This window comes from Bufo bufo, chromosome 1 (assembly GCF_905171765.1).
Source record: "Bufo bufo chromosome 1, aBufBuf1.1, whole genome shotgun sequence".
NCBI classification, from domain to species: domain Eukaryota; kingdom Metazoa; phylum Chordata; class Amphibia; order Anura; family Bufonidae; genus Bufo; species Bufo bufo.
In genome coordinates, this window is record NC_053389.1 from 220,375,313 (window position 1) to 220,402,796 (window position 27,484).

The 27,484-nt window shown below is 44.3% G+C and overlaps 1 protein-coding gene across 6 annotated transcripts in view; it reads left to right on the plus strand.

Annotated features, from left to right (window-relative positions):
- The window catches only part of PDE3A (phosphodiesterase 3A), a 327,345-nt gene extending 300,648 nt beyond the window's left edge, over window positions 1-26,697 (plus strand). For 4 of the 6 annotated variants that reach the window (XM_040435459.1, XM_040435462.1, XM_040435455.1 and 1 more), the window contains 6 exons: window positions 14,617-14,730; window positions 15,012-15,211; window positions 15,790-15,993; window positions 20,814-20,975; window positions 21,346-21,658; window positions 25,625-26,697. In XM_040435459.1, coding sequence (XP_040291393.1) covers window positions 14,617-14,730; window positions 15,012-15,211; window positions 15,790-15,993; window positions 20,814-20,975; window positions 21,346-21,658; window positions 25,625-25,845 — 1,214 coding nt within the window. In that variant the 3' untranslated portion in view covers window positions 25,846-26,697. Of the gene's footprint in view, window positions 1-14,616; window positions 14,731-15,011; window positions 15,212-15,789; window positions 15,994-20,813; window positions 20,976-21,345; window positions 21,659-21,755; window positions 21,758-25,624 lie in introns of all 6 variants that reach the window. The other 2 variants (XM_040435464.1, XM_040435461.1) reach the window with 2 other exon arrangements.
- Window positions 26,698-27,484: the final 787 nt, after the last annotated feature.

The window sequence follows — 27,484 nt, forward strand, 5'->3', positions numbered from 1 at the left end:
TTTTGGTTTAAAAAATGATATTATTGTGTAAAACCTTAATAAATAAAAAAGGTACACATATTAGGTATTGCCGTGTCCATAAGAACCTGCTCTATAAAAATATCAGATGATCTAACCCCTCAGGTGAACAACGTAAAAATAAAGATAAAAAATGATGTAAAAAAAGTCATCATAAAAAGTGTAATAGCAAGCGATCAAAAAGGTATATGCAACCCAAAATCATACCATTAAAACAGTCATCTCATCCTGCAAAAAATGAGATCCTAACTAAGACCATTGCCTTATAAATTTAAAATTGCAAATAAATTTAAAAAAGTAAACATATTAGGTATCCCTGGGTCTGTAACAACCTGCTCTATAAAAATAATACATGATCTAATCTGTCAGATGAACGTGTTAATAATAAAAAATAAAAACGGTGCCAAAACAGGTATTTTTGGGCAAATTTTCCATTTTAATCCATTTTTTTCCTGCAACAAAGCAAGGGTTAACAGCCAAACAAAACTCAATATTTATTGCCCTGATTCTTTAATTTACAGAAACACCCCATATGTGGTCTGTACGGGCACACGGCAGGGCGCAGAAGGAAAGAAATGCCATATGGATTTTGCAGTTTTTGCTGGACTTGTTTTTTGACACCATGTCCCATTTGAAGCCCCCCCTGATGCACCCCTAGAGTAGAAACTCCAAAAAGTGACCCCATTTAAGAAACTACACCCCTCAAGGTATTCAAAACTGATTTTACAAACTTTGTAAACCCTTTAAGTGTTCCACAAGAGTCAATGGCAAATGGAGATGAAATTTCAGAATTTCTATATTTTTTTTACTTTGCTTCACAAAAAGTGTAATATAGAGCAACCAAAAATCATATGTACCCTAAAATAGTACCAGAAAAACTGCCACCTTATCCCGTAGTTTCCAAAATGGGGTCACATTTTTGGAATTTCTACTCTAGGGGTGCATCAGGGAGCTTGGTGTAAATAACACGCCACACGGCGTTCCTTTCCTCCTACGCCCTGACGTGGGGCCGTAGAGTGGTGTACGACCACATATCGGGTGTTTCTGTAAACCGCAGAGTCAGGGCAATAAATCTAGAGTTTTGTTTGGCTGTTAACCCTTGCTTTGTTAGTAGAAAAAATTGATTAAAATGGAAAATTTGGCAAAAAATTGAAATTCTGAAATGTCATCTCCATTTGTCATCAACTCTTGGGGAACACCTAAAGAGTTAATAATGTTTGTAAAATCAGTTTTGAATACCTTGAGGGGTGTAGTTTCTAGAATGGGGTCACTTTTGGGTGGTTTCTATTATGTAAGCCTCACAAAGTGACTTCAGACCTGAACTGGTCCCTAAAAAGTGGGTTTTTGAAAATTTCAGAAAATTTTCAAGATTTGCATCTAAACTTCTAAGCCTTGTTACGTCCCCAAAAAATAAAATGGCATTCCCAAAATGATCCAAACATGAAGTAGACATATGGGGAATGTAAACTAATAGCTATTTTTGGAGGTATTACTATGTATTATAGAAGTAGAGAAATAGAAACTTGGAAATTTGCAAATTTTTCAAAAATTTTGGTAAATTTGGTATTTTTTTATAAATAAAAAATAATTTTTTTGACTCCATTATGTGACGAAAACACAATCTCAGAATGGCCTGGATAAGTAAAAGCGTTTTAAAGTTATCACCACATAAAGTGACACTGGTCAGATTTGCAAAAAATGGCCAAGTCCTTAAGGTGAAATAGGGTGATAACTTTAAAACGCTTTGACTTATTAAGGCCATTCTGAGAGAGTTTTTTCGTCACATATTGTACTTCATGACACTGGTAAAATGAAGTAAAAAAAAAATCTTTTTTATTTATAAAAAAAATACCAAATTTACCAAAAATTTGTAAAAAATTGCAAATTTCCAAGTTTGAATTTCTCTACTTCTATAATACATAGTAATACCTCCAAAAATAGTTATTACTTTACATTCCCCATATGTCTACTTCATGTTTGGATCATTTTGGGAATGATATTTTATTTTTTGGGGATGTTACAAGGCTTAGAAGTTTAGAAGCAAATCTTGAAATGTTTCAGAAATTTTCAAAAACCCAAATTTTAGGGACCAGTTCAGGTCTGAAGTCATTTTGCGAGGCTTACATAATAGAAACCACCCAAAAATGACCCCATTCTATAAACTACACTCCTCAAGGTATTCAAAACTGATTTTACAAACTTTGTTAACCCTTTAGGTGTTCCACAAGAATTCATGGAAAATAGAGATACAATTTCAAAATTTCACTTTTTTGGAAGATTTTCCATTTTAATAATTTTTTTCCAGTTATAAAGCAAGGGTTAACAGCCACACCAAACAATATTTATGGCCCTGATTCTGTAGTTTACAGAAACACCCCATATGTGGTCGTAAACCGCTGTACGGGCACACGGCAGGGCGCACAAAGAAAGGAATGCCATACGGTTTTTGGAAGGCAGGTTTTGCTGGACTGTTTTTTTTTACACCATGTCCCATTTGAAGCCCCCTGATGCACCCCTAGAGTAGAAACTCCATAAAAGTGACCCCATCTAAGAAACTACACCCCTCAAGGTATTCAAAACAGATTTTACAAATGTCGTTAACCCTTTAGGTGTTCCACAAGAGTTATTGGCAAATGGAGATAAAATTTCAGAATTTAAATTTTTGGGCAAATTTTCCATTTTAATCCATTTTTCCAGTAACAAAGCAAGGGTTAACAGCCAAACAAAACTCAATATTTATGGCCCTGATTCTGTAGTTTACAGAAACACCCCATATGTGGTCGTAAACTGCTGTACGGGCACACGGCAGGGAGCAGAAGGAAAGGAATGCTATACGGTTTTTGGAAGGCAGATTTTGCTGGACTGGTTTTTTTGACACCATGTCCCATTTGAAGCCCCCCGGATGCACCCCTAGAGTAGAAAATCCCAAAAAGTGACCCCATTTTTGAAACTACGGGATAGGGTGGAAGTTTTGTTGGTACTAGTTTAGGGTACATATGATTTTTGGTTGCTTTATATTTCACTTTTTGTGAGGCAAGGTAACAAGAAATAGCTGTTTTGGCACCGTTTTTTATTTTTTGTTATTTACAACATTCATCTGACAGGTTTGATCATGTGCTATTTTTATAGACCAGGTTGTCACGGACGCGGCGATACCTAATATGTATACTTTTTTTTTATTTATGTAAGTTTTACACAATGATTTCATTTTTGAAGCAAAAAAAATCATGTTTTATTGTTTCCATATTCTGAGAGCCATATTTTTTCAGTTTTTGGGCGATTACCTTTGGTAGGGTATGATTTTTGCGGGATGAGATGACTGTTTTATTGGTACCATTTTGGTGGGCAAAAGCCTTTTTGATCGCTTGCTGTTGTACTTTTTGTGATGTAAGGTGACAAAAAATTGTTTATTTAGCACAGTTTTTTTTTTATTTATTTTTTTACGGTGTTCATCTGAGGGGTTAGGTCATGTGATATGTTTATAGAGCCGGTCGATACGGACGCGGCAATACCTAATATGTATACTTTTTTTTTTCCCCTATTTATTACCAATTTTTTTTTACTTTATTTGGGGAAAATGACGTTTTTGTTTATTTGTTAAACTTTTTTTTCACTTTATTTTTTGTCCCACTTTGGGAATTGAACTTTGGGGGGTATATTCCTTTACAATGCATTCCAATACTTCTGTTTCGGACTGCATTGGCTGTATGAGTAATAGTGTGTGTATTACTCATACAGCTTCCGGGGCCTGTGAGATCCAGGTGGCTGAATCTCACAGGCTCTTCACCGGAAGGCAGCGCGATGCCTTCCTTAGACATCGCGCTGCCTTCCATGCCATCGGGTCCCCCCTACAGCCGCATGGGGACCTGATGGCACCGCCTGATCGCCGCCGCAACCGCAGGTAAAGCCGCAAAGCTGAATTGACCTGCGGTTTGCGGCGATCACCGATACATGACCCGCCCTGGCGTTGTGACAGTATGCCCGCTGAATGATTTCAGCGGGCATCCTGTCCCAATTAACCCCCGCCGCGCCGCAATCGCGGTTTAAACTCATGACGTACCAGTACGTCATGGGTCCTTAACCGCCTCCGGACCGCCTAACGCAGGATCGCATTCCGGAGGCGGCAGCCCTTCGCACAGTCAGGCGAGATGCGAGATTTCGCTCAAAGTCGGCCCTCGCATGCGCATCGCGGGCCGGTAAAAGTTAAAGAAGTATTTCGTCACCAGCCTGCCAGCCAATGATTGTGGCTGGCAGGCTGGCGATTTTCCAAAGATCTAATCAAAAGCCAGATAACACATTATATTTGTAAATATGATGTGTTAAATGGCTTGTCTGCTCCTCTGCTGGTCCTTTTCGTCGGTTGGTTCCAGCAGAGGAGCAGACATCACAGTGAGTAGCCACCAAACACTACACTTAGCCCCAGATCACCCCCCATCACCCGAATTAACCCCTTGATCACCCCTTTATCGCCCCTGTCAATCACCTAGTGAAAGGAAAAAAGTTTTTTTTTCACTGGTATTGACTGATAGGTTTAGGCCCCTTGGTTAGGTAGTTTAGCGTCAGTTAGCGCCCAGCCCACCGCACCGCAGTCACTGATTCGCTGATTAGCGTATCGCTAATCAGCATTTGTACTTTTATAGTATCTGTAAGTGATCAAAACTGATCAGTCAGATCTATAATTGTATTAGTGTCACCTTAGCTCGCCCTCCACCCAAAACGCAGTGTTTGCCCGATCAGGCCTGATCGGTCGCCCACACGTGCGTTCACCCACACCCGCCTCGCCGCAGTGACAAAAAAAATATATTTTTTTGATAACTGCACAATCACTTTCCAAGCGCTGCGGCGATAAAAAAAATCAGTTTTGATATTTTTTATCAATCGCAGCGGCCTCCGGTACTTCGCTAGCCTCCCCTTTGTAAGACAGGCTTGCTTTTTTTCTTGGGTAGTCTCAGGGAATACCCCTAAATTTAGTAGTCCAAATGTCAAACAGGGGGTATTCTTCTGAAGAGGCCTACAGGATTCTGACCCAGTCCGATGAGGAATGGGAACCCTCATCTGACGAATCTAGCGGGTCAGAATATGAACCTGTAGAAAGCAGTGGCTCTCTGACCCAAAGTTCGGACGAGGAGGTTGAGGTCCCTGATAGAACCAGGCGTACCCGGCCCCATGTCGCTAGACCACAGGTTGCGCAGGATCCGCTTCAAGAGCAGCAGAGTGGGGCTGGCGCTGTCGGATCACGTGGTGAGGCATACACCAGCAGCGCAGCCCTCCCTGGACCTAGTACTAGCACTGCCGTACAACATGGTGAAGTGGCGAGCACCAGAAGGGCAGTTGAAGCTGGTACGGTGGCACGTGCAGTAGTTACCCCGTCGCAGCCACCGCACAGACAGGCCCGTAGACCCCCTAGAGTCCCTGAGGTGCTGGCAAATCCTAATTGGCAGTCACCAACTTCAGCCGCACCATTAGTTCCCCTTTTACCGCCCAGTCTGGAGTTCGGGTTGAGACAGCTCAGATCGGTTCGGCCCTGGGATTTTTTGAGCTGTTCTCGACTGCGGAGCTCTTGGACTTAGTCGTGGCAGAAACAAATCGGTATGCCACTCAATTTATATCCGCCAACCCGGGAAGCTTTTATGCCCAGCCTTTCCGGTGGAAACCAGTCCAAGTTTCCGAAATTAAAATTTTTCTGGGCCTTCTCCTCAACATGGGTCTAACCAAAAAGCATGAATTGCGGTCATATTGGTCCACGAACCCGATTCATCACATGCCCATGTTCTCTGCTGCTATGTCCAGGGCACGATTTGAGGCCATCCTGCGTTTCCTGCACTTTAGCGACAACACCACCTCCCGTCCCAGAGGCCACCCAGCTTTTGACCGGCTCCACAAAATTCGGCCCCTCATAGACCACTTCAACCAGAAATTTGCAGATTTGTATACCCCAGAGCAAAACATCTGCGTAGACGAGTCCCTAATACATTTTACCGGGCGCCTTGGCTTCAAACAATACATCCCAAGCAAGCGCGCCCGGTATGGGGTCAAATTGTATAAGCTCTGTGAAAGGGCCACAGGCTATACCCACAAATTTCGGATCTATGAGGGAAAAGATCAGACCCTGGAGCCGGTCGGTTGCCCTGACTACCTGGGGAGCAGTGGGAAGACAGTCTGGGACTTGGTGTCACCCTTATTTGGCAAGGGGTACCATCTTTATGTGGACAATTTCTACACAAGTGTGCCCCTCTTCAGGCATTTGTTCCTAGAACAGATTGGCTGCTGTGGCACCGCGCAAACTAGTCGCGTGGGCTTCCCCCAACGGCTCGTTACCACCCGTCTTGCAAGAGGGGAGAGGGCTGCCTTGTGTAACGAAGAACTGATCGCGGTGAAATGGAGAGACAAGCGTGACGTTTACATGCTCTCCTCCATTCACGCAGACACGACAATACAAATTGAGCGAGCAACCCGTGTCATTGAAAAGCCCCTCTCAGTCCACGACTATAACCTTCACATGGGAGGGGTGGACTTCAATGACCAGATGTTGTCTCCGTATTTAGTTTCCCGACGCACCAGACGCTGGTATAAGAAGGTGTCTGTATATTTAATTCAATTGGCTGCATATAATCGTTTTGTTCTCTACAGTAAGGCTGGGAGAACACGATCCTTCCTCAAATTTCAGGAAGAGATCACCGAGAACCTCCTGTATCCAGAAGGTTCCGTGGCCCCATCCACCAGTGTAGTTAGCCGTCTACACGAGCGACATTTCCCCAGTGTCGTTCCTGGTACCTCAACCAAACCATCACCCCGAAAAAGATGTTGTGTCTGTAGCAGGAGTGGAATAAGGCGTGACACCCGCTATTTCTGTCCTGACTGTCCTGACCACCCTGCCCTATGCTTTGGAGAGTGTTTCCGGAAGTACCACTCACAGGTACACTTAGCATAGGGATTGCATCTCACAGGACAGGCACACAGGGCTATTAGGGCCCTTTTACTCACAGCTGCTGCAAACCTCTCCTTTCACCTGTGCATAATGTACTTCGCCACATCTTTGGGCGATTTGCGCTTTGCACATTGTCCCATGGGGAAGGAGAGGTTTGTCCTATAAAAGGTAAAAAAAAAAAAAAAACACCAGTAAGCCAAAAAGTTAACTTTCAGTTCAAAAAGTTAAAAAAAAGTTTATATGTTCTGTTCAAAAGTTATTATAAAGTTAATAAAATTTATTGCGTTGCGGCCTGGTTTTTTCTTTTTTTTTTTTTTTTTACCTTCCAGGTGGACCAACCGATCGACTAGCTGCAGCATTGATGTGCATTCTGACAGAAGCATTGCGCTGCTGTCAGATTACACACAAGTCGGTGTATGCGGCGCTGCAAGACGAGATTTCTCCTCTGCAGTAAAAGATACGTTTGCCGAGGCATATGAGCTGAGGAGGTGGCGGTGTTCATATGCTTTGGCAAACACTTTGTATATATAAAAAAATATAAAAAATCCCGGCAATGATTTATTCATCCACATCGATTGATGTAAAATGGATAAATCTGGTTTGCCAGGGCATACGGGCTAAGTGGGTATGGATGTTGGGCGGAGCTCCTATGTCCTGGTAGACGCCTTTCCCCTCCTTTTTTTGGCAGAGATTTTTTCATCCACATTGATCGATGCGAATGAAGAAATCTGTGCCATTCATTTTTTCTTTCAGCCCAGAGGCTGAACGGAAAAAAAAAATCTCATTACCCGTATGCTCAATATAAGGAGAATAGCAGAAACTACTAATGCTGGCCATACATGTAATGATTGCGGAGACCCTCAAATGCCAGGGCAGTACAAACACCCCACAAATAACACCATTTTGGAAAGAAGACACCCCAAGGTATTCACTGAGGGGCATATTGAGTCCATGAAAGATTGAAATTTTTGTCTCAAGTTAGCAGAAAGGGAGACTTTGTGAGAAAAAACGCAAAAAAAATCAATTTCCGCTAACTTGTGCCAAAATTTTTTTTTTTCTATGAACTCGCCATGCCCCTCATTGAATACCTTGGGGTGTCTTCTTTCCAAAATGGGGTCACATGTGGGGTATTTATACTGCCCTGGCTTTTTAGGGGCCCTAAAGCGTGAGAAGAAGTCTGGGATCCAAATGTCTAAAAATGCCCTCCTAAAAGGAATTTGGGCCCCTTTGCGCATCTAGGCTGCAAAAAAGTGTCACACATGTGGTATCGCCGTACTCAGGAGAAGTTGGGGAATGTGTTTTGGGGTGTCATTTTACATATACCCATGCTAGGTAAGAGAAATATCTTGGTCAAATGCCAACTTTGTATAAAAAAATGGGAAAAGTTGTCTTTTGCCGAGATATTTCTCTCACCCAGCATGGGTATATGTAAAATGACACCCCAAAACACATTGCCCAACTTCTCCTGAGTACGGAGATACCACATGTGTGACACTTTTTTGCAGCCTAGGTGGGCAAAGGGGGCCACATTCCAAAGAGCACCTTTAGGATTTCACCGGCCATTTTTTACAGATTCTGATTTCAAACTACTTACCACACATTAGGGCCCCTAGAATGCCAGGGCAGTATAACTACCCCACAAGTGACCCCATTTTGGAAAGAAGACACCCCAAGGTATTCCGTGAGGGGCGTGGCGAGTTCCTAGAATTTTTTATTTTTTGTCACAAGTTAGCGGAAAATGATGATTTTTTTTTTTTCTTACAAAGTCTCATATTCCACTAACTTGTGACAAAAATAAAAACTTCCATGAACTCACTATGCCCATCAGCGAATACCTTGGGGTGTCTTCTTTCCAAAATGGGGTCACTTGTGGGGTAGTTATACTGCCCTGGCATTCTAGGGGCCCTAATGTGTGGTAAGTAGTTTGAAATCAAAATCTGTAAAAAATGGCCGGTGAAATCCGAAAGGTGCTCTTTGGAATGTGGGCCCCTTTGCCCACCTAGGCTGCAAAAAAGTGTCACACATGTGGTATCTCCGTACTCAGGAGAAGTTGGGCAATGTGTTTTGGGGTGTCATTTTACATATACCCATGCTGGGTGAGAGAAATATCTTGGCAAAAGACAACTTTTCCCATTTTTTTTTATACATAGTTGGCATTTTACCAAGATATTTATCTCACCAAACAGCAGAAACCTGGCGGCTATGGCACCCACTGCACTCGTGAGTGGGCGCCATGGGTCGCAATGGGGTTAAGGACAGGTTTAGTGTTTAGATCTGTTTTATGGCAAAAGGGTTGCATTTCCACGTCGGACAGCCTCCTGTCATCACACTTGCCCTAAATTTAAAAAAACTGAGCGAACATTCATATATTTCGTGCAGCAACACAAACCAAAGACAGACTTAAAGTGGCACTGCACTTTCATTAAACTTATGATATGTTGTAGGGACATATCAAAAGTTTAGATCGATGGGGGTCTGAGCACTAAGACCCCCACGGTCACTGGAATAAGGGGAGAGAAGCGCGCACTTAGGTCCCTTTCACACGAGCGAGAATTCTGTGCAGGTGCAATGCGTGATGCAAACGCATGGCGCCCGCACGGAATCCGGACCCCTTCATTTCAATGGGTCTGTGTACATGAGCGTTGGTTTTCACGCATCACTTGTGCAGTGCGTGAAAATTGCAGCATGTTCTATATTCTGTGATTTTCACGCAACGCTGACCCCATAGAAATAAATAGGGGGGGCGTAAAAATCGCATCCACAAGGAAGTGCGGATGCGATGCGTTTTTCACTGATGGTTGCTAAGAGATGTTGTTTGTAAACATTCAGTTTTTTATCACGCGCGTGCAAAACGCATTAAATCGTATTGCACCCGCACGATAAGAACTAAACAACTGAACTTGATCGCAAACAAAACTGAATGGACTTGCTTGCAAAATCGCAGTTTTCACTGAACACATCCGCAACGCATCTAGACATGTTCGTCTGCAAGTGGCCTTAGAGCGTTCTCTCTCCTCACTACAGTAAAGTTTATGGCCGTGTCTTGCACGCTTCTCTCCTCTTGTTCTAGAGATCGGTAGGAGTCTGAGTGTTTTTTTATATCAAAAGTTTAATAGTACCACTTTAAAACTAACACAAAAACACCATAAAATGATAAATTCTCCCTATTCTTTTGGTGCATCTGAATAATAACTGTGTAAAACGAGTTACGCCACTTATCATAGTAAATGTTGGCCACAGTGTGTGAAATAACCCCCAGGGGTACTGGCCCTTCTCATGGAAATCCAGTTGGTGTAGAGCAGGGATTATCAACTTTTTCATGCCAAGTACCCCCTAGTGACGAGAAATTTAAACCATGTAACCCCAGGAAACTGAACAGTTATAAATATTAACAAAATTGGGCTATTCTCACACCTCAGTTCCTAGCCTCTGTCAGCTGTTCCTTCAGATTTGATGAGAGAATGGTTCAGCATTTAGATAAAATGACAGACACCCCATTAGGACCCATGATAGATGACTATTACTTTTTGCGGCTTGGTCCCCATGTGGTATGCGTACCACAGGTTGATAACCTGCTGTAGGGAGTCTTGCAGGCAATGCTTCCTGGTAAAGTATGCTTATTTGGAAGGAAGAAAACTCCCCCTAGTGTCACTTATAGGTATCTACCATGTAAGTCAATGTCCAGCCTTTTAAAGGGAATGTGTCACCTATAATTTTTTTTCTGCCAGTTAAAACCAGATAGAGACACATATCCTTTTTTTCTAAGGGTGGGGTCACATCACGTTTTTGTCGTATGTTTACTGTACACAAAAAAGTGTATATGTAAACGGATGCCTCAGACAGATGCCATACTGTGCCATCCATCACCATAGAGTCCCATTGTCCCATTTTACAGGACTCTGCAGGATGGAAAAGCATAGTATACCACATTTTTCCATCCTGCAATCTCCAGAAAAAACTGTATACGTTAACGTATGCATTTTCTTTTACAGTGGAACTCTATGGTGACGGATGCCACTGTATGGTATCTGTTTGAGGCATCCGTTAACGTATATGTTTTTTTGTGTACGTTAAACATATGACAAAAACGTGATGTGAACCCACCCTAATCTGTTTTTATTTTCTGATTTTCTTATGTAGTCCCCTTATTGTCTTTCCTGAACATGATTACGGAGGTGGCCATCTTGCCTGAGCTGTTGATCACAGCCCCATGGTCCATAGACACAATGGTCAGGAGGAGACCTCATTGACTTCTATGGGAGGGTTTTCTAGACATGCTCTGTGCCCTGTGCAGAGGGCATTGTACAAGGAAAGGATAGATAAGCTTTGACAACATGGATGGATCCTATGGTCACAGTGAGGGACGAGTGGTGATTCTTTACACAGTACCGTGATGCAGACCAGGGGGCATTCTGAAGTGTGGCAAGGGTAAGTTATTGTCCATGGTATGCCACACAGTAATAGAGATAGAGCAGGTTGTGAGTGTCCTGGGGACAGGAATGATGGGAGTGATTAAAATCTAAGTACAGCTGTATGCAGGGCCGGTTTCAGACAAAGTGTGGCCCTGCGTAAAGTTTTAAATGGGGCCCCAAAAGAAATATTGCACAAACAACACATTCACACATAGCCTGCCTGCACTGATTGCGGATTACACATGGTTTTTCCACGAGAAACTGCAGTGTAATACAGTACCAGCAAGGTGTATAAGATTATCTGTAGGATAGGTCATCAATATCAGATCGGCTGGCGTCCTTCTCCCGGGACACCTGCCGATCAACTGTTGGGAGGCCAGTGATGTCACTGTATATCAGTCACATGGCCTAGTTGCAGTTCAGTCAATACCAAGCATCGCTGCTGTCTAATGTACGGCGCTGGGCTTGGTAAACTATAAAGAAACCGCAGTCCTCACCGGAGCTCTGGTGAGCGCCGTGGCCTCCTCAGACAGCTGATCAGCAGGGGTGTCAGGAGTCAGATCCCCACTGATCTGATACTGATGACCTACCCTGAGGATAGACCATCCATATCAAATTCCCATTTAAACCTTTTAACTGAAAAAAACAAGAAGCAGGTTGGAAAGACAAACAAATATAGCCTTTAAAGTGTAACTCTCCTTTAAAAACACTTTCTGCATGTCATAGTGACCACATACCTTTTACATCCAGGGACATCTCCAGTCATGTAGACCTTCTCCTCCGTTAGACCGCCATGACAAATTCTTTCAGCCGTATCTCATCTCTACAGAGTTTGTAACACAGACACGTTAGATTTCGCAGTTTTCCATCACTGTCCCCATCCTGGTGTCCCCACAGTGTCATCCTGCTGCCACCCCCAATACTGTGCCCGTTGTGCCCCCCAATGCCCCAGGTACTATACTGCTGAAAAAATAGTGACCCCAGTAGACATAATTGGGGTCATTTATCAAACTGGTGTAAAGTAGAACTGGATTTCCAAAAGAGCTGTCAAAAATGAAAGGTGGCATCTGATTGGTTGCTATGGGCAACTAAGCCAGTTCTGCTTTACACCAGTTTGATAAATTACCCCAAATGTTCCTATAGTGTCCACAGCAGCTATAATGTCCAATAGAGTGCCCCCAGTAATAATAACACCCTATATTGTGCTCCAGGTAATAATCCCTGTATAGTGTCCACAGAAATAATAGAATTGGCCCCACAGTGCCTTCCCAAAAGCAAGGACCCGCATATAGTAATCCCCCATAGTAATTTGCCCCCAAATAATAATTTCCCCCCACACTGCCCCATATAGTAATTTGCACCACACTGTAATTTCCCCCACACTGCCCCCATATAGTAATTTCCCCCATACAGTAGTTTACCCCATACTGCCCCCACACATTAGTTTCCCCCACACTGCCCCATATAGTATTTTGCACCACACTGTAATTTCCTCCACACTGCCCCACACAGTAGTTTACCCGAGACTGCCCCCAAACAGTAGTTTACCCGATACTGCCCCCACACAGTAGTTTACCCGATACTGCCCCCACACAGTAGTTTACCCGATACTGCCCCCACACAGTAGTTTACCCCACACTGCCCCCATACAGTAGTTTACCCCACACAGTAGTGTCCCCCACACTGCCCACATACAGTAGTGTCCCCCACACTGCTCACACACAGTAGTTTACCCCACACTGCCCCCATACAGTAGTGTCCCCCACACTGCCCCCACACAGTATCTTACCCCACACTGCCCTACACAGTAGTGTCCCCCACACTGCCCCCATACAGTAGTGTCCCCCACACTGCCCCCACACAGTATCTTACCCCACACTGCCCTACACAGTAGTGTCCCCCACACTGCCCCCATACAGTAGTGTCCCCCACACTGCCCACACACAGTAGTTTACCCCACACTGCCCTACACAGTAGTGTCCCCCACACTGCCCCCATACAGTAGTGTCCCCCACACTGCCCACACACAGTAGTTTACCCCACACTGCCCCCATACAGTAGTGTCCCCCACACTGCCCCTACACAGTAGTTTACCCCACACTGCCCCCATACAGTAGTGTCCCCCACACTGCCCCCACACAGTAGTTTACCCCACACAGTAGTGTCCCCCACACTGCCCCACACAGTAGTGTCCCCCACACTGCCCCACACAGTAGTGTCCCCTACACTGCCCCCATATAGTAGTGTCCCCCACACTGCCCACACACAGTAGTTTACCTCACATTGCTCCATATAGTAATTTACCCCCACATAGTAATCCCTCCCATAATAATTTGCCCCTACACAGTAATCCCACCATAATATTTTCCCCCACATAGTAATTTGCCACCATAATGCAATTTCCCCCCGATGTACTGTCTCTTTACATGTCCTCCTGTGTGTCCCCCAAAGTTGGCACATAAATTTTTTTTTTTTTAAAAGCCTAAAAGCTAAATACTCACCTATGTGCCAGGCGATGACGTCATCACACACGCCTGCGCCGGGATTTCACTACCGCATAGGCCTCAGGCCAACTATGGCAGTGATCGGCGGCGGGGCAGGGAACTTTGCGCTCCTGTGCCCCGCCGCAGTATGTGGGCGTTCGGGTTGGCGTTGGCCCCCCCAGCAGTGCTGGGCCTGGGGCTGCCAACCTGAACGTCATCCGCCACTGACGGAAGAGGGCCCCTTTAGTGACGGGGGCCCAGGGCAATTGCCCAGTTTCCCCCCAAACGCCGGCCCTGGCTGTATGTAAGCACAATAGGGGTCATTTACTAACCAGGAATACGCCTATATCAGGATCTTTGCGTTGCAATCCGCGACTTTTCCCCGCTAAAGCCAGGTCTAAAAAAGTGGGATTAGCATGGAAGGGGAAGGGCCGGCAGGTCAGTCTCAATTACCATTTTTCTACATCTGGTTTAGGCATAGAAAATGGTCTAAATGTAAGACAGCTAGGAAGCTGTCTTACATTTAGAAGTGGCGGTGGATCCGCCAAAGTCATGTAGAGGCGGTGCCTCTACCTAACTCTGGCGGATCTACCGCCAGCTATAGAGGCTATAAAGACTGGCGTCTAAAACGCCGTTCTTAATAAAGGACACTGTATAAAAATAGTGGAAAATAATATAGTTGTTGCAGTTGCAGTGGGTGACCACTAGGTGGTAGACTTCCATCAGTTTCTCCTGCTGTGACCACCAGTAATACAGAACACCTTTATATTTTCAGATCACAATCGGATCCACGCCACTGATGTCCTGCATGCTGTCTGGTATCTGAGTACTCAGGCCATCCCGGGACTCCATACAATTGTGAATGATCAGAGCTCGGCCAGTGATTCCGGTACGGCCTTCACCTCCAGTTGAATCTTATTAGCATATACTGTAATGCAGAAATGTATATGTCTGGTGTCCTCCTACCTATCATGTCTGTTATAACTACGGGCTGGATGCTGCCTTCAGGAGGACTTTCACATTATATTATCGGTATATTATACTATATATTATCAGCCGGAACCTGTTACCTATGTGGTGTTAATGGGTTCTGAGTCTGACAACTGGGCTCTCAGCTGTTGTCGGTCTTAGTATATTGAAGTGTAAGATCCTGTATCATCTCTCCTGCAGATTCTGACAGTGGAATCACACATGGACACATGGGATATGTCTTCTCTAAGACGTACAATCCCTCTGAAGAGACATATGGCTGTTTATCGGGTAATATACCATCCTTAGAGTTGATGGCGCTGTACGTAGCGGCAGCAATGCATGACTATGACCATCCGGGACGAACCAATGCCTTCCTAGTAGCTACAAATGCCCCCCAGGTGAGAGACCCTGGCCAGAAATTCCTGGAGTGTGAAATAGGGGTTACATTATAAATTACAATAATATGGGAGGTGCTACATAATAAATGATATTATGGGAAGTGTGCTACATTATAAATGATAATATGGGAAGTGTGCTACATTATAAATGATAATATGGGAAGTGTGCTACATTATAAATGATAATATGGGAAGTGTGCTACATTATAAATGATAATATGGGAAGTGTGCTACATTATAAATGATAATATGGGAAGTGTGCTACATTATAAATGATAATATGGGAAGTGTGCTACATTATAAATGATAATATGGGAAGTGTGCTACATTATAAATGATTGCAAGTATGTGGCTAATAATATATAATAATAATATAATATATAATATAATGCTAATAACATGGGGACTAGTATGTTCTATTTTAGAGTTTTGGGAACAGCTGCATTGTATGTTTTATTATGATAAAGGGGGGTGTATAATTGTAAATTTTATGGGACTAACTATATTGCATATTATAACATGGGAATGGGTTGTATCCTATATGTCGACAGCAAATGACTGGAGGCCTCATTTTCTAGGCAGTGCTATATAATGATCGGTCAGTCCTGGAGAATCATCATGCAGCAGCTGCCTGGAACCTCTTTCTCTCCAGGCCTGAATATAATTTCTTAGTCAACTTAGACCACATGGAGTTTAAGAGGTTTCGCTTCCTGGTGATCGAGGCGATTCTGGCCACAGACCTCAAAAAGCACTTTGATTTCCTGGCAGAGTTCAATGCAAAGGTCAGTACAAAGTCCATGTTCTGGCATCTGGTGCTTCTGCTGTCGCTGGTGTCACCGTAGTTATATCCTCACTCTTTCTTTATTCCTCTGCCATCGTGTCACTCCCTGTCTTCCTTTCATCTTACGTCTTTATTTCATCTTCCGTCCATCCACTGTCGTCCTGTCTTCTTTCCTTCCTCAATCTTCCTTCCATCATTTATCTTCCTTCCATTATTTATCTAGCTTCCATCCTCCCTCTTCCTTCAATACTGTGTTTTAGGCCTCATGCAAACGACCATATGTATTTTGGAGTCCGCAAACCATGTATCTGCAAAATACAGATATGTGATTAAAGGGATTCTGTCACCTCTTTTTACCCTATAGAGATGCGGACATGCACGGCTAGATCGCCGCTAGCATGTCCGCAATATACCTGTCCCATAAAGCTGTGTCCTTTTATTGTGTTTAAAAAATGATTTTAGAGATATGTAAATGACCCTGGTAAGGAGCCCCAGGGGCTGTACTATCCTTCTTGGAGCCCAGCCATGCCCCCTGTGAAGGAGCCCAGCACCGCCTGCATCCTCCGAATCTCCTCTTTGCTCACAGTTAGATTGCAGATGCCAGCACAGGGAAGGAACACTATACCGGCACTGCTCATGCGCGAGCTCGCGCATCGCAAGATTACGGCAATCTAACTTTGTGAGCAAGGAGGAGATTCCTGGATACAGGGGGGCGTGGCTGGGCTCCAAGAAGGATAGTGCAGCCCCTTGGGCTCCTTACCAGGGTCATTTACCTATCTATAAAATCATTTTTTAAACACAATAAAAGCACACAGCTTTATGGGACAGGTATATTGCGGACATGCGAGCGGCGATCTAGCCGTGCATGTCCGCATCTCTATAAGCTGAAACGAGGTGACAGAATCCCTTTAAATAGTTAGATAGTTAATACAGTTGAAAAAAGACATAAGTTCATCAAGTTGAAGCAAGGGATAGGTGGGGATGCGAATCCCATTCTTGTGCCTGCCGCACTTTATGCAGGCTTCTTTGTCAAAATGCTAAATGGACAAGCATAGAACATCTATCTTTTTTGTGAAATGGACATGGACATGTACGGTAGATGCAGACAGCTCATGGATGACGTCCCTGTGCTGTCTGCATTTTTTGCAGCTTCATAGAAATGAATGAGTCTCTGTGCGATCTGCAAAAACTGTGGACTGGATGCAGACCGAAAATGTGCACGAGACCTTACCTCCATCCTCTGTCTGTTTTCATCCTCTATATTCTTTCCATCTCATCTCTTTCTTGAATCCTCTGTCTTTCTTCTCTCTTCCATTTTACTTCAGTCCTCCATTTTACTGCCATCTCTGTCTTCCTTCCATCCTTCCTCTTCCTTCCAACCTCCACCTGCTTTCCATCTTCTGTCAGCCTTCCATCCTCTCCCTTCCTTCCATTCTCCGTCTCTCTTCTATCCTCTATTTAACTTTCACCCCTCCTCATCTTTTAAATGGGTTTTCCAAGACTTTTATACCTATCCTCTGGATAGGTCATTAGTATCTGATCGGTGGGTGTCCAACACCCTGGGCTCCCGACAATTAGCTGTTTGAGAAGGCACCGGTGCCACGGCCTTGTTTACCAAGCACAGCGCCGTACATTGTATAGTGGCTGTGCTTGAATGGGGCTGTGAGAAGGCCGCAGCACTACTGCAAGCACCAGTGCCTTCTCAAACAGCTGATCAGCAGGGGTCCCGAGTGTCGAACCCCCTAAGCAGATTCCCGATAAGCTATCCTGAGGATAGGTCATCAGTATTTAAATCTCAGAAAACCCTTTTAATCTTCCATGTTTCTTCTTTCCTTAGTCCTCCTTCCATCCTCTGTTTTGCTTCCACCATTTGTCCTTCTTCCATCGTCCTTCCATCCTTAGTCTTCCTTCCATCCTTAGTCTTCCTTCCATCCTTAGTCTTCCTTCCATCCTTTGTCTTCCTTCCATCCTTTTTCTTCCTTTCGCTCTGTCTTCCTTCTTTCCTTAGTTTTCCTTCTTTTCTTTGCTTTGCTTTCTTCAATTGTCTTTCTTTCATCCTCCTTCTGGCTTTCATCTTTTGCCTTGCTTCCATCCTTCATTTTTCTTGCATCCTACAGCTTTCTTCTATCCTCTGCATTCTATCCTCCATCTGTTTTTCCATCTTGCTTTCATCCTCCGTCTTTCTACTATTCTCAGTCTTCCTTCCATCCTCTTTCTTCCTTTCACCATCGCTTTCTTTCACTTTCTGTCTTCCCTCTTCCCTCTACCCTCTATCTTCCATCTTCTGTTTTGCTTCAATCATTTGTCTTTCTTCCATCTTCTGTCTCGCTTCTATCTTCTATCATTTGACTTGCTTCCATCCTCCATTTTAATCCATCCTCCGTTTCTTCCGTCCTACAGCTTTCTTCTATCCTCTGTCAGCCTTCCATTCTCCATCTGCTTTCCATCTCCCCTTTTCCTTCCATCCCCCACCTTCCTTCTATCCTCCATCTTCCTTCAGCCCTCTGTATTCTTTTCATCCTTTGTCTTTCTTTCATCTTCTCTCTTCCTTCAATCCTGTCTTCCTTCAGCTTTACATCTTAATTCCATCCCATGCCTTCCTTTCATTCTTCTTCCCCCTTCCATCCTCTGTCCTCATTCCATCTTCTATCTTCCTTTCATTTTCTTCCTTCTCCCCTTTTCGTTCAATCCTATTTTCTCTCTATCCTTCATCTTACTTGCATCTTTTGTCTTTTTTCCATCCTCTCTCTTCCCTCCTTCCCACCATCTTTCATGCTTTGTTTAACATCCATCCTCTGCTTTTCTTCCATCGCCTGCCTTCCATCATTCATCTTGCTTCCCCCCTCCGTCTGTTTTCCATCCTTCCATCTTTTGTCTTCTTTCCATCCCCTGTCTTGCTTCTGTCCTCTGTTTTGCTTCCATCTTTTGTCTCTATCTTCCCTCCATCTCCCCTCTTACTTCCATCACCTGTCTTCCATCCTCTGTCTTACTTCCATCCTTCGCATTCCTTCCTTCATCTGCCTTGTTTCCATCCACTGCCTTCCTTTCATCTTCTGCCTTTCTTCCATTCTTTGCCCTTCTTCGATCCTTTGTCTTGCTTCCGTCTCCTACCTTTCTTTGATCCTTTATCTTCCTTCCATCCTTCATATTTCTTCCACCCTCTGTCTCCCTTCCATCCTCTGTACTATTTCCATCCTCTGTCTTGCTTCCATCTTTTGTCTTTCTTCCATTCCCTATGTTCCCTCAATCCTTCTTCTATCTCTCCTCTTCTTTCCATCCTTCATCTTCCTTCTGTCCGTTGTCTTTCTTACATCCTCCATCTTCCCTCCACCTTCCTTTCATTTTCTTCTTTCCATCTGCCCTCTTCCTTCGATCCTCTGTCTCTCTTCTATCCATCCTTTGTCCTGCTTCCATCTTTTGCCTTTCTTCCATACACTACTTTCTCTCCACCCTCAATCTCCCCTCTTCCTTCCTTCAATCCTCCATCTTACTTCCATCCTCTCTCTTCCCTCTATCCTTTAAGTAGCATTCCCAGAAAAATTACCTGCTAGAAAGGTAATTGATGTAAATTGTAGTGAAGGTAATCTTCTTGCCAGTAACTGTATTTGTGAGTTATAGCCTCCCTTCTGATCCTCAGATGTGACATGTGACCAACACTCTAATCACCAACCGACACAGGACAGCAAGTCAATTACTTCTCTATTCATTCCAATAAGACTGACATTGCGGCTACCACAGGATTACATAGAGAAACTGGCTTCTTATCCACACATAAGATGCTGTTATTTGTATAGTCAGAGTGTTGGTTACATGACACAGCTGAGGACAAGAAGGGAGGGGATATATACAGTCACTGGTAAGAGGATTACCTTCACTACAGTTTACATCATGTACCTTTCCAACAGGTCAGAGAATAAAAATGTTTGTGGAAGTGATTCTTTAACCTGCCTTCCATCTCCCTTCTTCCATCTATCTTTCCTTTCCCTCCATTAATTATCTGTATTCTTTCCATCCTCTATCTTCCTTCATTCCCTGTTTTTATTCCCCTCTTCCTTCTGTCCTGTTTTCCTTCAATCCTCCATCTTACTTCCATCCTCTGTTTTCCCTCCATCTTCTGTCTTTCCTCCATCCTCTGTGTTCTCTCCATCCTCCTTCTATTCTCCTTCTTCCTTCCATCTGTGTTCCCTCCATCTTCCTTTTATCCTCCGTCTTCCTTCCATCCTTTGTCTCCCTTCCATCTCTTGTCTTGCTTCCATTTTCATCCCGTCTATCCTCCATCTTCCTTCCATGTCCCCTCTTCCTTCCATGCTTTGTTTTCCTTTTCTCCCTTGTCTTGCTTCCATCCTCTGAATTTTCATTATCTATCTTCCCTCTATCCTTCCTTTCATCCCCACCATGCTTTGCCTGCCTTCCATTCTCTATGTTCCTTCCATCCTCTATCTTCCTTCTATCTCCCCTCTTCCTTCCACCCTCTGCCTTTTTTCTATCCTCCGTCTTCCCTCCATCCTCTCTCTTGCTTCCACCCCCATCTTCCTTCCATTTGTCTTCCCTTGTCCTTCATCTTTTTCCATCCCCTTCCTTTCTTCCATCCTCCCTCTTCCTTACGTCCTTCATTTTCTTTATATCTCCCATCTTCCATCTATCCCGGCTTTTTTACATCCTTTGTTTTGCTTCCATTCTCTTTCTTCCCTCTCTTCTTCATCTTACTTTCATTCCCCATCTTTCTTCCATCGTCCACCCCCATCTTTCTTATGTTTTCGGTCTTTCTTCCACCTTTGTCTTCTTTTCGTCTTGCTTATATACTCCCTTTCTTCCTTAAAGGTGAACGAAGATGTAGGACCCGGAATCGATTGGTCAAACGAGAATGACCGATTATTGGTTTGTCAGATGTGCATTAAGCTAGCTGACATCAACGGACCCGCCAAGTGCAAGGATCTCCACCTCAAGTGGACGGAGGGCATTGTCAATGAGTTCTATGAGCAGGTGATTGTGGCTTTACACATCAGATATCATTGTCCGTCAGAGAATACCGTTATCAGCTGAGAAGCTGGAATTTCCCCAAATTTACATTTAAAATCTATCACTCTGGATGAATCAAAAAGCACATCTTCTCTACATTTTCCAGCAGCTCAGGGGTTCAGTGTAAATGAAGATTCATCTTTGCTTAGTGAAATGATCTCCGCTTTCTGTCAGTGCATGAGATCATTGTTTATATTCAGAGGTCGAATGCCTGTCCTGATTTAATAATTTTCACAGCTACAGTATATGTTTGTTACAGTTGTGTCTAGTCCTAAAAAATGTCATTGTCATTGCCAAGGGTAATCTCTGTTGACTTGTTTCTGTCTGTTCTCAGGGCGATGAAGAAGCAAGTCTCGGGCTCCCAATCAGCCCCTTCATGGATCGATCGGCTCCTCAACTGGCCAAACTTCAAGAATCTTTTATTACTCACATTGTGGGACCACTATGTAATTCATACGACTCTGCCGGACTGATGCCTGGGACATTGATAGAGGACAGCGATGATTCCGGGGACACAGATGAGCAGGACGATGACACGGACACCACAGAGGAGGAGACATCTGAACCCTCCGAGAACCTAACAAGTATGTCCTCTCAGATCTTCTGTTGTTTCAAAGATGCCTTATGGGGGATTAAGTCAGGGAAGGGTAAGAAAAACCACATTCATTCTTCTTATGTCACCTCCTCATCCTATCTCTGATAACCACCCGGAAATTCAACTCAATAAGCTGTCTCTTAAAGGAGAAGTATCACCTCTGCTAGGACTGAACCACCTATGTGTGTGTGTGTGTATTGGTGGGGGGTGTCCCTTTTGAACCCACTTGTTAACTGGCTTCAATGACAGGTGATGTTTTCTGAGGGCCTGTATACAACACAGGCAGGAGATCCCAGTATGTGCAGATCCTCTCACCTAGTGTGTGCAGATTCTCTCACCTAGTATGTGCAGATCCTCTCACTTACTCTTTTCCAGTATGTGCAGATCCTCTTCTCCAGTATGTGCAGATCCTTTTCCTCACTGTGCAGGTCCTCTCCCCTAGTATGTGCAGATCCTGTCCCTCAGTATGTGCCGAACCTCTTCCACAGTATCTGCAGATTCTCTTTCATAGTACAGTATGTTCATACCCTCTTCCCCAATACGTTCAGATTCCCCCTGCAGTATATGCAGATCCCTTCGCCAAGTATGTGCAGATCCCCTCCACAGTGGGGCACATAAAAAGCAGCTGTTTATTTGTTTATTGTTTATTTTTTGTTGTTTATTTTTTGTGACTTTTTTAAATCTATTTATGTAGGTGTTCCTTTTTTACACATGGATTAGGGACAAAAACAGTAACTTTTACTCCACTCCAGGGATGGCTTATTTTTGTTTGACGGTTTTGAGTGGTAAAGTGCAATTAAAATGCAACTTCTTTTGCATTAAAAGTCACACTTTCAGGGAGACATGTGACTTTTCTATGCACAGATGCGACTATTATTCATGCGCAAATACGGTAAATGAAACCAGTCTAAGTGAATATGAACCTGTCTAAATGAAAAAGAACCACCAGAGGTCAGACTAATAGCAATACGCCTACGACTTTTAATAAATACTTGGCAAAAGAATGAGAGCTGAATCAAATATGCCAGTCTCATTTTAATCCTAAAAACAGGCGAGTTTGATAAATATGCCCCAGTATGTACAGATCCTCTCCTCCAGTATGTGTCGATCTTCTTCACCCAGTACAGTATGTGCAGGTCCCCTCTGCAGCATATGTCGATCTTCTTCCCCAGTACAGTATGTGCAGGTCCCCTCTGCAGCATATGTCGATCTTCTTCACCCAGTACAGTATGTGCAGGTCCCCTCTGCAGCATATGTCGATCTTCTTCCCCAGTACAGTATGTGCAGGTCCCCTCACTCAGTATGTCCAGATCCCCTTCTGCTGTATGTGCGATCCTCACCCCTAATATGTGCAGTTTACCTTCTGCAGTATATGCACATTTCCTCCTGTAGTTATGTACAGATCCCCTCATGCAATGTGTGCAGATCCACCTCCCACATTATGTGTAGATCCTCCTCCTGCAGTATGTGTAGGCCCTCTCCCACATTATGTGCAGATCCTCCTCCTGCAGTATGTGTAGGTCCTCTCCCCCAGTATGCACAGATGCTCCTCCTGCAGTATATGTAGGCCCCCTCCCACATTATGTGCAGATCCCCCTCCTGCAGTATACGTAGGCCCTCTCCCATATTATATGCAGATCCTCCTCCTGCAGTATATGTAGGCCCCATCCCACATTATATGCAGATCCCCCTCCTGCAGTATATGTAGGCCCTCTCCCACATTATATGCAGATCCTCCTCCTGCAGTATGTGTAGGCCCTCTCCCACATTATATACAGATCCTCCTCCTGCAGTATGTGCAGTTCTCCTCCCACATTATGTGCAGATCCTCATCCTGCAGTATATGTAGGCCCTCTCCCAAATTATGTGCAGATCCTCCTCCTGCAGTATGCGTAGGCCCTCTCCCACATTGTATGCAGATCCTCCTCCTGCAGTATGTGCAGTTCTCCTCCCAAATGATGTGCAGATCCTCCTCCTGCAGTATATGTAGGCCCTCTGCCACATTATATGCAGATCCTCCTCCTGCAGTATGTGCAGATCCTACTCCTGCAGTATGCGTAGGCCCTCTCCCAAATTATGTGCAGATCCTCCTCCTGCAGTATATGTAGGCCCTCTGCCACATTATATGCAGATCCTCCTCCTGCAGTATGTGCAGAACCTCCTCCTGCAGTATGCATAGGCCCTCTCCCACATTATGTGCATATCTTCCTCTTACAGTATGTGTAGGTCCTCTCCCGCAGTATGCACAGATCCCCTCCCACAGTGTGTGCAGTTCTCCTCCCGCAGTATGTGCAGATCCTCCTCTTACAGTATGTGTAGGTCCTCTCCCGTAGTATGCACAGATCCTCCTCTTGCAGTATGTGTAGGTCCTCTCCCGCAGTATGCACAGATCCCCTCCCACAGTATGTGCAGTTCTCCTCCCGCAGTATGTGCAGATCCTCCTCTTACAGTATGTGTAGGTCCTCTCCCGTAGTATGCACAGATTCTCCTCTTACAGTATGTGTAGGTCCTCTCCCGTAGTATGCACAGATCCTCCTCTTGCAGTATGTGTAGGTCCTCTCCCGCAGTATGCACAGATCCCCTCCCACAGTATGTGCAGTTCTCCTCCCGCAGTATGTGCAGTTCTCCTCCCGCAATAGGTGCAGATTCCCTCCCAAATTTATACAGATTCTTTGCCCTGGTCCTTAGGACTTTTCAGTAAGTGAAGGAGCCGATCTGTTCTATCAATGTGACAGGGGGCCACTGGTGGGGAATAGGAATCGTGTTGTATGTGGAGAGGAGGAAACCTGCGTAACACGGATATAATGGAACGTACAGCCATGTATCTGACACTTTGCACTCCTTTCCTGTACTTTCACCCAGCCACTGGTCCTTATATGATAACACCCCTTCCCCATTGTGGATATTGATCTTCAGAACTGATACTTCTTCTTTAAATCTGTGTAATCTGATCATCTGCCGCTCAATGTTTTCTTGCTTCTGCTGGTGCATTGTCAGCTGCGGCACAGTTTACAGGGTGCAGATTCTTACAAGAAGGCGACTGTCTACTAATTACTGGGAGAAAGATTTATCGTGTAAATGGAACATGGTTACCTCATTGCGACAGCAAATAAATTTTACAGGATGGAAAAGAATGAAGGCGGGTCACCTGACCAACATCACTAATAATGACTACAGGGACATGTCTCAAGTGTTTTTCCTTCATTGTCAAACAAGTTTACATAGTCCCACGCGCAGTTTATAGAATAGATTCCAGGCATGGCCAACCTGTGGCTCTCCAGCTGTTGAAAAACTACAACTCCCACCATGCCCTGCTGTAGGCTGATAGCTGTAGACTGTCCGGGCATGATGGGAGTTGTAGTTTAGCAACAGCTGGAGAGCCTCAGGTTGGCCATCCCTGGAATAGACATTCTGCCGAGAGGTCAGCGGTCTAATAATCTGCAGAATATATCACCATGTATCTTTTAGGAGGCACAGCAATGTTCTGCAGATATACAGTATAGAGAGATTAGTGGTGTAGTAGTCTGCAAAATATATCACCATGTAACTTTTAGGGCTTGTTCACACGACCGTGCCGTTTTTTGCAGGGCCACGGGACAGAGCTACGGATGCGCACAGCACACAGAGTGCTGTCCGCATCTTTTGCGGACCCATTGAAATGAATGGTTCCGTATACGGACCATATGCGGAACGCAGAAAACGGCCCGTATACGGAACTCAAAATACGTTCGTGTGAACGAGCCCTTAGGAGGCAGAGGGGAAACAGCAATGTTCTGCAGATCCACAGTATAGAGAGGTCAGTGGTGTAATAATCTTCCGAATATATCACTGTGTATCTGTCAGGAGGTAGAAGGGGCAGAGCAATGTTGTGCAGATCTCTAGAAAGGATAGTGGTGTAATAATCTGCAATATATATCTATTCTCGATTTCCACGGTTCTGTGTGGGGGTTTAACTCACATTCATTGATTGGTTTTGTTTTGCCGTTTTCTCATTCAGATTTTTTTTTTCTTTTTGCAGAAAAGAAAAAATGCAAAAGAAAAATCTTCTGTCAGATCCCACAGCATCTGATGGAGAACCACAAGATGTGGAAGAAAGTCATTGAGGAGGAGCAGAGGTTGGAGGAGCCCGATAAGGAGTCGCCTGCTCTTCACCCAAGCTCTGAACAAATTGCAGCCATCAGGGAGGAGGAAGAGGAGAAAGCCGTCCAAAAGGCGGAGGACTCGGAGGGCGATGCGTGAGGACTGTGCGCTCCGCCCGCCTCCAGCCTGCACAAAGCTTATACACAACACTGTAGACAACGATGCTGTGCCTCCACCCAGTATATACTGCGAGGTCCCCGGTGACCTCCGACGCTCAAGGACGCAAGCGCACTGACGCAAGCGCACCGCTGTGACACCTCCCACATCCTCGAGAGACTTCATGGAGGGCACAGCTGCACATTTCTGAAATCATATAATATATTTAATAGCTATATCTCTTTATCTGTATGATGGATGCGCCTCCTGCCGGGGTAGGGGAGGGGTACATATATATATATATATATACGTAACGGTCACTGTGAACAAACACGGAAATGTCTGCGCAACATGGCGCCAGTCAAGCACATTTATTATTAAAGAGGCGATCAGTTATTTTTGCCTTTATCCCCTCCCATCCCTGTGGACAGTAGAGGATGAAGGTTATAGTCTTTCTCCAGGTTTTGATCAGTTTTTTTTTTTTATAAAATCCAGCTTCAGACTCCTGAATGGCAAATCTGCCCCCCCCATTAGTCCAGTTTCAGACATGCCTGTGCACTGCATGAAACAAGATTCATATGGGAGCATGAATTCCCATAGTGCACTCTGCTCCTATGACCGGATTGCATGGTAGTATAATGATTTATAATGTTGTGTGTCTCTGCCCGACCTCGATTACAGCGATTTGTACTAACAGCATTATGTGAGTGCAAATCATTAGAGTTAGGGTTAATGCACATGAACATATTTTCTTTCCATGTCCGTTTCAGTTTTTTTGAGGACCGTATGCGGAACCATTCATTTCAATGGGTCCGCAAAAAAAACAGAAGTTACTCCATGTGCATTCTGTTTTCGTATGTCTGTATTTCTGTTCCGCATAAAATCAGAACATGTCCTATTATTGTCCGCATTACGGACAAGGATAGCACTGTTCTATTAGGGGCCAGCTGTTCCGTTCCACAAAATACGGAATGCACACGGATGTCATCCGTATTTTTTGAGGATCCGTTTTTTGCGGACCGCAAAATACATATGGTCGTGTGCATGATTCTATGAATGATTTGGTTGGAGGGAGCTGCATATTACGCCCTATGGGGTACTAAAGCCTCCTGAGAGGGATTCATTCAAAACAGGCAGCTTATAACATGGTTATAAGGGAAAATAATAGCATTCTTAATACAGAATGCTTAGTACAATAGGGCTGGAGGGGTTAAATAAAATAACCCAAAAATTTAACTCACCTTAATCCGCTTGTTCGCGCAGCCTGGCTTCTCTTCTGTCTTCATCTTTGCTGTGCAGTAGGAAAAGCACCTGTGGTGACGTCACTGCGCTCATCACATGGTCCGTCACATGATCCATCACCATGGGGGTGGATCATGTGATGGACCATGTGATGAGTGCAGTGATGTCATCAAAGGTCCTTTACCCAGGTCCTGAAGAAAGAAGAGAAGCCGGGCTGCGCAAACAAGTGGATTAAGGTGAGTTAAATTATTATTTATTTATTTTAAACCCCCTCCAGCCCTATTGTACTAAGCATTCTGTATTAAGAATGCTATTATTTTCCATTATAACCATTGTATTATTTTATACAATCTACACAACACCTAACCCAAAGCCGAACTTCTGTGAAGAAGTTCGGGTT